The sequence below is a fragment of the Scomber scombrus genome, chromosome 21 (genome assembly GCF_963691925.1).
Source record: "Scomber scombrus chromosome 21, fScoSco1.1, whole genome shotgun sequence".
Classification (NCBI taxonomy): domain Eukaryota; kingdom Metazoa; phylum Chordata; class Actinopteri; order Scombriformes; family Scombridae; genus Scomber; species Scomber scombrus.
The window spans coordinates 10,706,419-10,717,591 of record NC_084990.1 but is presented as its reverse complement, the minus strand read 5'-3'; the positions used below and the strand labels follow the sequence as shown (position 1 = coordinate 10,717,591).

General features: G+C 38.9%; 2 protein-coding genes across 2 annotated transcripts; one reads left to right on the top strand and one right to left on the bottom strand.

Moving 5' to 3' along the window:
- Positions 1-725: 725 nt before the first annotated feature.
- On the top strand, positions 726-6,951 carry ube2ib (ubiquitin-conjugating enzyme E2Ib). The gene is made up of 7 exons (XM_062442426.1): positions 726-858; positions 2,366-2,444; positions 2,573-2,656; positions 2,993-3,065; positions 3,989-4,098; positions 4,508-4,587; positions 6,167-6,951. The coding sequence occupies exons 2-7, from the start codon at positions 2,379-2,381 to the stop codon at positions 6,228-6,230; spliced, it is 477 nt and encodes a 158-aa protein (XP_062298410.1). The 5' UTR covers positions 726-858; positions 2,366-2,378; the 3' UTR covers positions 6,231-6,951.
- Positions 6,952-6,974: 23 nt separating this feature from the next.
- LOC134003281 (interleukin-21 receptor) lies at positions 6,975-10,774 on the bottom strand. Its single transcript, XM_062442425.1, has 8 exons — positions 10,671-10,774; positions 9,569-9,701; positions 9,258-9,472; positions 9,004-9,161; positions 8,187-8,361; positions 7,984-8,089; positions 7,804-7,882; positions 6,975-7,729 (listed from the first exon to the last, which is right to left on the bottom strand). Exons 1-8 carry the CDS (start codon positions 10,759-10,761, stop codon positions 7,295-7,297), a joined length of 1,392 nt encoding a protein of 463 aa, XP_062298409.1. The 5' UTR covers positions 10,762-10,774; the 3' UTR covers positions 6,975-7,294.
- Between the last annotated feature and the right edge of the window lie 399 nt (positions 10,775-11,173).

Here is an 11,173-nt window from a genome sequence, read left to right as displayed (position 1 = left end):
GACATCTTCTGTCGTTTGCTCGGAGCTACTTGCTCGGACATAGTTGCCTGAAAAATTGCCTGTCTAAAAGTGGATGTTACACTTTAAATTCGTTTTATTTACACATTTAAAACACGGGATAGTGCTCCAAAATGTTTTACAACCTCCTAAAACAGCTTGAGGGTTAATTGAAACTCGTTGAAGTAAAACGTACACGGAATATTTGATTTGCTAAATATCTGGGTTAACGGTCTTAAACCTGATCAAAGAGTACATGTGAGAGAAGATAGAAATCCGCCAGTTAAGAAATCTTTCGCCTACACGTTTCTGATGTAGAATACAAAGAGATAATTTTATGTCATATGCCTATTGACTGACGAAATGAACTGCATATAACAGCAACTAAAGCGTACCGTACATTTGCAACGTGTAACCTTCACTTGTTTTCTTTTTCTGGACGAGTAACGTTAGGGAGTCTCACTGCGCATGCGCGAAGAGCAACAACCGCAAAGCTAAGATGATCTTCACCAACTGAAATGTGCTCGTGTGATGTACTGAGAGCTATCAGCAGGGGCTATGCTGCATGAATATAATGGAAACTAATAAACAAGTGACCCGATAAAATCTGTTGGCTGAATCCCTGGCGGTAAAAAAAAAGACACAAACTGTCTACATATAAACGCGCAGTCTGATCTTCCTAGGGGTACTTAAGCAAAGACGGAAGTAATTCACGGATGACTGTTTCGCTCCGCTGTCTCTGTGTCTGGCTTGAGTCGGAGCGGGTGGTTTTTCAGGAGGGAAACTTTATAAGGTTTAACGGGATTTGATCACGATTAATTCATATCGCTTAATTACCAGACCCAGCAGCCACACTGAAAGGTAGGAGGACACCTTCATTACGTAACGTGTTAATTTTGTCGTGTATTCTGTCATTTTAGCCGCTTCATTTTGCGCCATTTTCGCTAGTTTGGTAGAGCACAAATGTGCGCCTTTTTAGCTCTGGCGTTCTTTGTCTCTATTCTTTAATGGGCTATGATATGGTTTATTCCTGCAGATTATTTCACATCCTTGTTGGCTATTTTCAGATAAGATATTATTTGGTGGTAGAAGAAAAAGGCAGCTTTCACTTTCCTCTCATCCGAAATGTGTTCAAATCAAGTGCATTTGCGCATTTGTGTGCTGCATCAGGCCGTGTTCTTCGCTAACAGCGCCTGTTGGTATACAGCGTTAGCACGGTTCTGGCGCACATGAGTTAGCTCGTCTAGCTAACCGGCTAGCCTTGCTAATCAAATAGCTTTGATAGCATCAGTTTGTCAACGTTTACGTCTAGACCAACTTCACACCAAAGCATTTAACTAATTAAATGTTAAGCCCATTTAGTTGCACAACGTTTGTAAAGCGTTTTGTGTAGACATGACACCACCGGCTAACTTGGCTAGCCCCCTAAACGTGCCAGACATGTCGGTCTTAACTGTTACTTTTAACCAGATTATTGTCCGTTTAAACCAGTTAATGTTGGCCTCATGTTGTAAAATAACGTTATAGTTCAACTCAACTCTGCTGCTGTGAAGTTAGTAAGTGCTGTGTGGACAGTTACTACTTGATGATAACGTTTTGTTGCTTTGCCTCGTTGCTATAGAGATTATTAGATATGCTAATGAAGAGACTTAATTACAACCCCAAGTTTAACGTTATGCATCGAAACGTTCTGGCAACAGTGGTGTGAAGTCACCTTTTGTTATAAATTGGGTCACAATCACACAACCCCCCCCCCCCCCCCCCCATGATGAGCCATGAAGGGGGAGGAGATTATTGCAGCATAATTGAAACCAGGTGATTTACTGATTCATAACACCTTAATTAAGGAGCTCACTACAAGGATATTGTCATGTTTTCATCTTCTAATGCAGTGATATTACTGCTGTTTATATTCACACCTCTAGACTCCGAAAATCATGTAGAAAGAGCCAAACGCAGGTTTTTTTTTAAACGAATATGCACATACGAGAAGCTATAGGTGCTTATATGTAGAGCTGCAACTAACAATTATTTTTATTATATTCTCGATTTTAATAGATTACTTGTTGCGTCATAAAATGTTGAAGAGGCACGTTTTCCCCCAGCCCAAGGTGACGTCCCCAAAGATAATCATTTTAATATCATAGACTAAAAAAAACTCAAAATATTTACATTTGAGAAGCTGGAATCAAATTATTGAGTTGTTTTTTTCTCTTAATATTACTCAAAACAATTAAATAATAATAATAAAAGTAGTTGATGGTTAATTGAAGTTGGTCTTGGATTTGGGGTGATTCCATGTTGCAGAGTCAGACTTGATGTTGTGTGTGGTTTATTGTAATTGACCTGACATTGTTTTTCATTGCAGGAGTCCACAAATCATGTCTGGCATTGCATTGAGCCGGCTTGCCCAGGAGCGCAAGGCATGGCGGAAGGACCATCCTTTTGTAAGTTCTTCATGACGCACCTGTTCTGGCTTCACTATACTCATCTACTCGCGCTTTTGTTAGATAGTGCATTGTCCTCTTGTAAACATTGATATCTTTACTGTTTGCACTCTTATTCATTTTCTCAGGGATTTGTTGCTGTACCAACAAAAAATCCAGATGGAACCATGAATCTCATGAATTGGGAATGTGCTATTCCTGGCAAGAAAGGGGTAATATGTCTAGTCTGTTTCCTCACATTATGAGATTTGACATATCTTTCAAAATTGGGGGGGGGGGGGGGGGGGGGGGGGGCTTCTATTACATTAAAAAACTGTAGAGTTTTACATGTTGTAGTCGATGCATACAAGAGTTGTGTGCCTTAAAAGTTGATAAACCGAAATATGTGTGAAACTTGATCATTCTTTTGAATTGACCTGAACATTGAGTCTGCCCTTCTTTTGAAATTATACAGGTAATAATAAGGTTTTAAGAGTCATATTGATGTAAGTTTGTGTGAATGTGATGTTCTGTTAAGATGATGATTAAATGATTGTGTGTCTCCTCAGACTCCATGGGAAGGAGGCCTTTTCAAACTGCGCATGTTGTTCAAGGATGACTATCCTTCTTCACCTCCAAAATGTGAGTTACTGTGTCTGGCCCGTCTTATTGTTTAAACAAAAGTGTTATTGTGATAACTGTGATACTAGCTGTACTTTTTGTAGAAATCTATCAGCATTTTTTTGTAATTGGATAGTCACTACGGCAATTACGAGGCAGAAAAGGGCCTCATCTGGAATGTAAAGCTTCAAGGGCATCTTTCATGATCAGGTGTAATTTCTGCTGGCCAGAGTTAATGTCTGGCTTTTTTGATGGCTCGCTGACGCCCACGTTAAATGAACAAAAACTTGGAAGAAGTTTGAGATCCCCCCCCCAGACAGAAGCCATCAAGCCTTTATAATATATCCCTGTGGATGTATTCATTTAAGAAAACAGCACTGTGATGAGTGTTGTAATGTTCTCAGTAGTAATGCTATGGTAACTAAGTTTACTGTAATCTGCATTCACGCGCTCATACTAAAGCAGAAGCAGTGTCGGACTTTGGTTGTAATGGGTTAATTAAAGCTGTGTTGACTCTTTCACAGCAGTAGCTGTTAATGCGTTGTTGAGCTCATGGTTGTTTAGTCTGTGTTATGATTCATAAGATCTGATATAGATTTAAGTTTGCAGCTTCAAACAGTTGCTGCCTTCACACATGCCATGCATTTGATTGATTTTGAATGTCGTTTTTGACAGCTTGACTGCTCAAGATGTCAAAACCTCGTATACAGTACTGGCCAGCTGTGTGATCCACTAATTGGTCGCACAACACCAGGACACTCTGATGTATGATGCGTCTGATGTCCAGCAACAGGAATCTTAGTCAGTTTAAATAACATCAAGGTTTTGCGTGTCTGAACTACAGAAACTGACACCTTTTTAGTGTCTTACCTTGTCAAATGTCTTGTCTGACATTTGTTATGGATCCCAAACATAAGTGCAGTTAACATTTTGTTGTGTTTCAGGTAAATTTGAGCCTCCACTCTTCCATCCAAATGTGTATCCATCAGGCACAGTATGCCTATCTATTCTAGAGGAGGACAAGGACTGGAGACCGGCCATCACAATAAAGCAGGTTTGGATTCCCGAGCTTCTTTTTTTTTCTTATTTTTGTAAATTTAGGGTCACATTGTGTCTCTAAAATTATGAATAAACACATTCTTCTACACACAAGGGCATTATGAAATATAAGTGAACATGATTTCAACTTCACTTTAACTTTACTATTGAAAGCATGGGGGGAAAAAGTGGTTAAAACTTGGAAGAAAATATTGGATTGATGTGTAGCAAGTATTTTGATTCTAAATTTAATGTTTTAATCTGTCATTAAGATTTGACCCAAATAAAAATGTTCAGTACATGCAACTGACCCAGATGTTTTGCAGCCCAAAGATATTATAAAAAAAGCCATTCGAAAACACTCAAAACAGCTGAGCTGCTCATCTATAATAATAACTTTGTCTCATTTATCAATTTCCCGACAGATCTTATTAGGTATCCAGGAACTCCTAAATGAGCCAAATATCCAGGATCCAGCCCAAGCAGAGGCTTACACAATCTACTGGTAAGTGATATTGGATTTTCTTGTTTCATCTCTCATTCTTTTTTCACATAAACTGACATGTAAAGTTTTAGATTTACATAAAGAGATGCAACGATCAATTGGTCAGCGGACAAAAAACGCCAGTTTTCAGGTGACTGGCTGCAATTAGTCTCGTATATCCAATTATTTGCCAGTCAAATTCATGCACGATGGTTCACATCTCAAACACGGCGGCTTGGACAGCAACGTCACTGCCACACACACACACACACTAAAACAGAAAAATATGAACTGCAACCAAGGTTTGCTGTCGACTGGTAACGTTACAGCACACCTGCTGCAGTTTTATAACATTAATTTACCCGTTTTTTTTAATTTACCTGACTACCTGCTGGCAGGGCTCAGACAACGGCCTGAACATGAGAAAAACACCAGGACCATCCCAAGTCTGTAGCATGTAATAACTTCAGATCAGTTTCTGGTTCAAGAGGGCCTCCGTCTGGTTTCACCGCAAATGGGTGATTCATTCAGCTCATAACCAACTGAATGGTCGTCAAGAGAAAGCTTCTATAAAACGAGACCTGTACCCAAAGCAACACTGCAAAATCTAGAAGCAGATATTGTATTGGTTCCTGTTCTACATCGCGGTTTTGGCTGATGTAACATTTAAAGCCATCACAGCTGTTAGAGTTGACATTGATCAGCTATTCTTATCATATCCACATATTTCGGAATAAATTATTTCACTATGATTTTATTACACTAGGGCTAAAGCAGGTTTATGTTGCCCAAAACTTCTCAAATACAAGTAAGCAAGTTATTTGTAAAAAAAAAAAATTTCATTTGAAAACTGGGAGATATTAATTCATCATTAGTGTAGCCATTAAAATGGACTGATGTGTTGCCAACCAGTCGTTAGCAACTGGTATAAACATACTGCTAATCTTAACTGCCAGACATGGATGATTAGGGGTGAAGTGTAGACTTGAAGAAATGGTCCTGAAGATTCATGATTGAGGTGTGTGTGTGTGTGTGTGTGTGTGTGTGTGTGTGTGTGTGTGTGTGTGTGTGTGTGTGTGTGTGTGTGTGTGTGTGTGTGTGTGTGTGTGTGTGTGTGTGTGTGTGTGTGTGTGTGTGTGTGTGTGTCATGCTACACCAGGTTTCACAGTTAATTTTTCATCTGCAGCATGACAATGAAGTGTTTGTCTAACATTGATGTATAAAAGCTGTAAATTCTCCAGCCTTAATTTGCCTTGCATGTAAAAGCCACAGAACCCTTGAAGGCAATAAATATCTTGTGCAAGCTGGGGAAAAAATAGTGTTTAAAAAATGTTTTATCTAAAGAGCTCTGTAGCATACTTGTCTAAAATGTGTCCAGCTTTACAAGCTGAAAAACAAACGTTACATAAGATCTTTTAGTGAGGATTTATGCATTTTGTTCTGTGTGCAAAGCTATTCAGCCCATCTTATTAGTCAAAATATGGGATGTGTGTCTGGGTTTTTTCTTTTTTCTTAAAGTCTTAGAAATGTATCTTTCCTGAATTGAATCAAGGATCAGAGGACTATGATAACCTTTTTATTTTTTTAACCCCTTTTCCAGCCAAAACAGAGTAGAATATGAAAAAAGAGTTCGAGCACAAGCCAAAAAATTCTCCCCCTCATAAGGGCGAAGACTTGCTCCGCTGCGGCAGAAGGAATGGGTTTAACAAGAATCACCTCCCCACTCAGTCTCAATGAATGTGCTCCTCTCACATCGGGACTTGCTTAAAGACTTCTATTTAAACTCCACACATTCTGTGCCATCCGCTCTCCTCTGACCTATCAATTTTTGTTCTTAATCGCCAGCTGGCGCATAATGCTGGGAGGGGAGGGGTGCTTCAGCACCCTCGTCATTTCTTTGTAAACATTAATTGTCTTATGTGGTGCAAGGGACACAGCTCGGTACCAGTTTCATCAACTCCATGCAAGCTGGCTGTCATCAATGTCCAAGGAAGAAAAATGTCTTTTTTGTTTTATTTTTCTCTTTCACAGGGTCTATTCCTTTATGTTTTCCCCTTTTATTTTCCATAAATTTAATGTAAAATTAGCTTATTTCATTGTCAGTATTTCAACTGCTGTATAATGAATGGCACTTTTATACTGTTGTATCTCACTAGTGTCTCTAGATGGCTCTGTCTAATTCTCTTTCCCAGGTTTTCTATTCAGCATGCTGTAATATATGATAGAATCTGCTGCCTTGGCTGTGTTTTTGTTATTCAGAGTGTTTGCTATGGAATAAATAAAAATGGCCACAATGACTGAGGCAGGTAGGCTTACTTCTGTATCAGACTTTAAGGTTATATGGTGCTTTGTTCATGTATGTGTTGGCATAAATAAAACTTTCTACAAATATTTTGCATTAGATTTATTAAATGAGTAAAGTACACATTAAGATTTACTAAATAGTTCACTTTTATAATCAAGGCAAGTTATAAAATTCAGTGATAGACATTTTGGTAAGGAAATTTATAGTCGAAATGCATTTTCCTCAGGAATATTTACAGTTTTTATACACAATTTAAGCAAAGTATGCAAACAAGTTTTCAATATTATCTACAATATTTACGGTGGTGTTTATAAATGCATGCTCGTGGTATTTAGTGAATACTGTTTAGATAAAAGGTAAGCATTTGATCATTTATAGCTCGAAATACATCTTCACACTGTCTTTACATAGAAACATATCAGCTTATGCTTCCGCGATGGCATCCACTCTGATCATTTCTGTTGAGCAGGATTTCGTCAGGGGCTTCCCACTGTGCTCTGCTGGGACTGAACAGGAGTGTTGGAAGGAGCTCAAGGTGCAGTACTCACTGCAGAGCCAGCAGCCAGAGTCTCCTTCAGCAGGGCTCCCGGACTGAAGGCTGAGAGTGCAGCTCGTCAGCGGGCTCCCTGAATCTGACATTGGAGCCATGGTACTCACTGCGTACGGGATGCCCAATAGAGAAGGATCGCAGTCTGAGTTCATTATATTTTCGTATGTGCTGCCCCCCATGGCATTCTGTTGAAAATCAGGTGGAATGTCCTCCTCCTGCACACATGCATACTCGGTGAGGGTGTCAATGAGGAGCGTTTGCTCAGCTTTCAGCATGTCTGTCGTGTTTTCTTGTGTAACCACCCAGCTCTGTAATCACAGTCATATTTAGGAACACTCCCTGGAGATAATTGTTAGTATTTCATGTGCCAAGCCAAACTTACCCTGAAATCACCTTGGCAGTCACTGTATAATGTGTGGAAATAAGGTGCTGGAGTTGGGATAAAGGTACCTCGCCTCCATCTGTAAGTGTGAGGAATACAAAGATGACATGGTTTTAGGAAATAGCTTTTGTTATCCTGTGTTTGAGATTCGCTGAGGTGGAAGCTGAAGCAGGATCTTACTTCTTAATTGGAGCATAGCACAAAAGTAGGATGAGTGGTACTATCACAAATAAGGGGATGATCATCTTCATACCCAGTCCAGAAACAAATGCAAGAGTTGTGAAATCTGTGTGGAGGAACATAGAGTGACAATAAAGAAAGAGCAATTCTTAAATTGGGAATACAGTTAAACGATCTTTAAGCCTTCTTCTTGTGAGACTCACTACTGGGGGGTGAGTCCGTCGTCCAGTGAACCTCAGAGGACCAGCCGCTCCACTCTCCTTTGAAAAAATTACCATTAGGGCTGGACCGCACTCTTGCAGCATATTCAGTGTTTGCCACCAATTTATGATCATCAGTAGAGAACCACACATTGTCTGTGTTGATATCTTGAAACGCCTGGAAGGAAAGGATCCAATAAAACCCATTTGTGCCACTTAATAAATGGCAATTAAATCAGACAATCACAATTTATGATGCATAAAACAATAAATGAAAAAGTAACCTCTTTTTAATTTATTGCTATTTTTTTATCTTGTCATAGACTTTTTTTAACAGCCAATATTATGACATGTATATTAGGTCATAGCAAGAAAACTACAGTCCACCCTGGTAATTTGCCTGAACCCTTCAATTGATTGATTTTTGTAGAGAAACTGTATTAGTTAAGTACAATATCAGCTGATTTTTATTGGGCCATGTGTCAAAATCTGGTTTAAAGACCTTTATTTGCCTTAATTAGAGCCCCAACAGCGATTAAAAAACAAGATAGTTCAGCCATGTTTATTGGGACACTAAAGTGAAACAGAGCCATTATTTCCTTCAACACGTCCTTTTGCTATGACAACTCAAAATGTCTGGTGGGGCAAACCTGCAGGTCAAAGAAAGTTACAGTTTCTCATCAACCACAGACCATGGTCCGAGAAGCCGACATGATACTTTCTCATCTAGGACTTAAACAGACCAGAACTGTTTCCTAAAAGGATTAATTTTATTCCCATTCTTGCCTGTAATTTAAAAAAAAAAAAGAAGGAATCTTACTTTCTGCTTGTCTCGTCTTTTGTAGTAGTGGAGCTGATACTTCAGGTTTTTGTCCAGGCTGGAGAAAGGAATAAATTCTTCATAGGTACTTTTCCAGGTGAAGTGGTGTTGGCTTGCATTTTGACTAACTGCTAGACAGCACGGTGCGTTTGGTTTAACTGATGAGAGGACACAGTAAAGGGGAAAATTCAGTTTTTTCATTTTGTATTTTATATGTATAGTATATTGTACATGTGTTTGGGTGTGTTCCTTACCGTTTTTCACAACCTCATACATGTCATCCAGCACATTGCAGCTTTTAGAGCCATCACTTTTGTTGTGACAGAGAGAGATGTCAATGTAATCTGTATCCACAAAAGTACTTGGACAGAACAAGTGTTCAGACTTTGCATCTGAGGTGTTAACGGCACAGAAATCATCCCCATTGGTGTTTGTTAGCATGCAAACAACCCCCTCTAGTCCCTCGTCCCTGTACAATGAGGAGAGGAGAAGTGGTAAAGAAGCACAATGTCATCATCACATTTAAGGTCATCATTCATTATTTACAGTTAAAAGAATGTCTCACTTTTCACAATCTTTTTGGAGATAGAGCCAGTACGAGCTGTTGGTGTCTGAAGGGATTTCTGATGGACTGATGCTCAGGGAGCAGTTTATGGTGGACAGGTAATCATTCGTACAGTGAAAACTGTGGTCCACATCTGGAAAACACACAAGCAATTTGTCATTTGTACTGTTCAGAGTTGCTACACAACTATCCAGATGCAATTTGTGAATTTGACTAAAGTGTCACTTTGTATTGTTAACTTTAAGATGAACCCAGACACGACTTTGATTATACTACTTATCTTCCACTAAGTAAGACTCTGACTTCCATTCAGTCCATAAAACATTGCAGATGACGGCAGGCTTCATGAGTTATTGTGGGGGTAAAAAAGACGATCTCACCTACAAACATGTAAAACTGCACACGTTTCTTAGAACAATAATCACACACAGACATGTACATTGAAAACATTTGGCCTGTTCATACTGTTCACAAAGAGATCCCCTTTTAAAGCAAATTCAATGAATGTAATGGAGAGAATATCGACCGTCTTTGTTCTAAGCAAAAATGAAGCTGAAGTTAATACGCGGCTCTGGCAGTCAGAGTTAAACAAATCTAGTGGGTATCATCTGAAGTTGCAGTATTTTTTTGTACAAAATCCCCTCCTCGTGCTTCCTTGGACTGTTTTTTTGCTGATGCACAGCCACAAAGCCTGAATTTGGTATTACTAAGACTGGGATGAAAAAAGTGTGTAACCCAGACTGCTTAAGCCTCATATGAACTTCAGTCATTTCAACACAGAAGAAAAAATTTGGATTTGGTCCGCCATCGCGCTCTCTGAAAGTGCTTTATATCTATGCAGCAACATGTTTAGTTATATTAATAGATTCTTACAGGTTTTTACAAATTATAATAGCTTCTTTTACAACTTTTTTTCCCTTAATAAAGCATGTCAGCTTTCTCTGAGAAGGTTGAAAGTCCATACCATACCATACCATAGCTGAGGTCCTTTCCAAACAATTAAAGTCAATAAGACAACAAAGTCTCTGTGCAAAAGTGTCTCAATTAGCTTTTTAATAATTTTTAGATTTTTAAAAACAAAAAGCAGTAATAGAGATATAACCTGTAGGAGAATATCCATGCAGACAGATGATGTTGGGAGACAAGAACAGAAACAGAAACAGCATCAGCCTCAGTGGAGAGCTTGGATCCATCACACCCGCTGACCCGGACACCAACTCAGCACTGAGAGGTATCAATGAAGTCATGTTGCTCTGAAGTTCTCATAAGAACCTCCTGTAACGAAGACTAGAGGTGGGAGGTATTCACACTGATAACTATCACTCACATGTCTCTTGTGGGAGAGGATGTGTTTTTTTTAAGAGAGCAGTTGTAAATGGAAAGTGTGCAAAAGGGCCACAGCTTCTCACCTCACAACCACACACAAACATTCATACTGTGAACTGAGTTTATGTCTTAACATCAAATTTGATGAGCAACTTAATCTTTTCAGTGTCATACTTTATTTTAATTGCTTTAGACAGCAAAGAATAATTTCTAACAATGAATTGCTTTCTAAAATGTCTAAATCTAAAATGTTTAGAGTCCATTAATTTACACTCTTAA

What these genes read in the sequence shown, in the direction of transcription:
- LOC134003281 (XM_062442425.1), bottom strand. Translation starts at nt 10,761, where the DNA reads ATGGATCCAAGCTCTCCACTGAGGCTGATGCTGTTTCTGTTTCTGTTC. An exon ending in GTATGAGGTTGTGAAAAACG is followed by an intron (nt 9,162 to 9,257) that starts GTAAGGAACACA and finishes TCCTCTCATCAG; the next exon opens with TTAAACCAAACGCACCGTGC. An exon ending in TGCTATGCTCCAATTAAGAA is followed by an intron (nt 7,883 to 7,983) that starts GTAAGATCCTGC and finishes TCACACTTACAG; the next exon opens with ATGGAGGCGAGGTACCTTTA.
- ube2ib (XM_062442426.1), top strand. Translation starts at nt 2,379, where the DNA reads ATGTCTGGCATTGCATTGAGCCGGCTTGCCCAGGAGCGCAAGGCATGG. An exon ending in GGCGGAAGGACCATCCTTTT is followed by an intron (nt 2,445 to 2,572) that starts GTAAGTTCTTCA and finishes TCATTTTCTCAG; the next exon opens with GGATTTGTTGCTGTACCAAC. An exon ending in CTATTCCTGGCAAGAAAGGG is followed by an intron (nt 2,657 to 2,992) that starts GTAATATGTCTA and finishes GTGTCTCCTCAG; the next exon opens with ACTCCATGGGAAGGAGGCCT.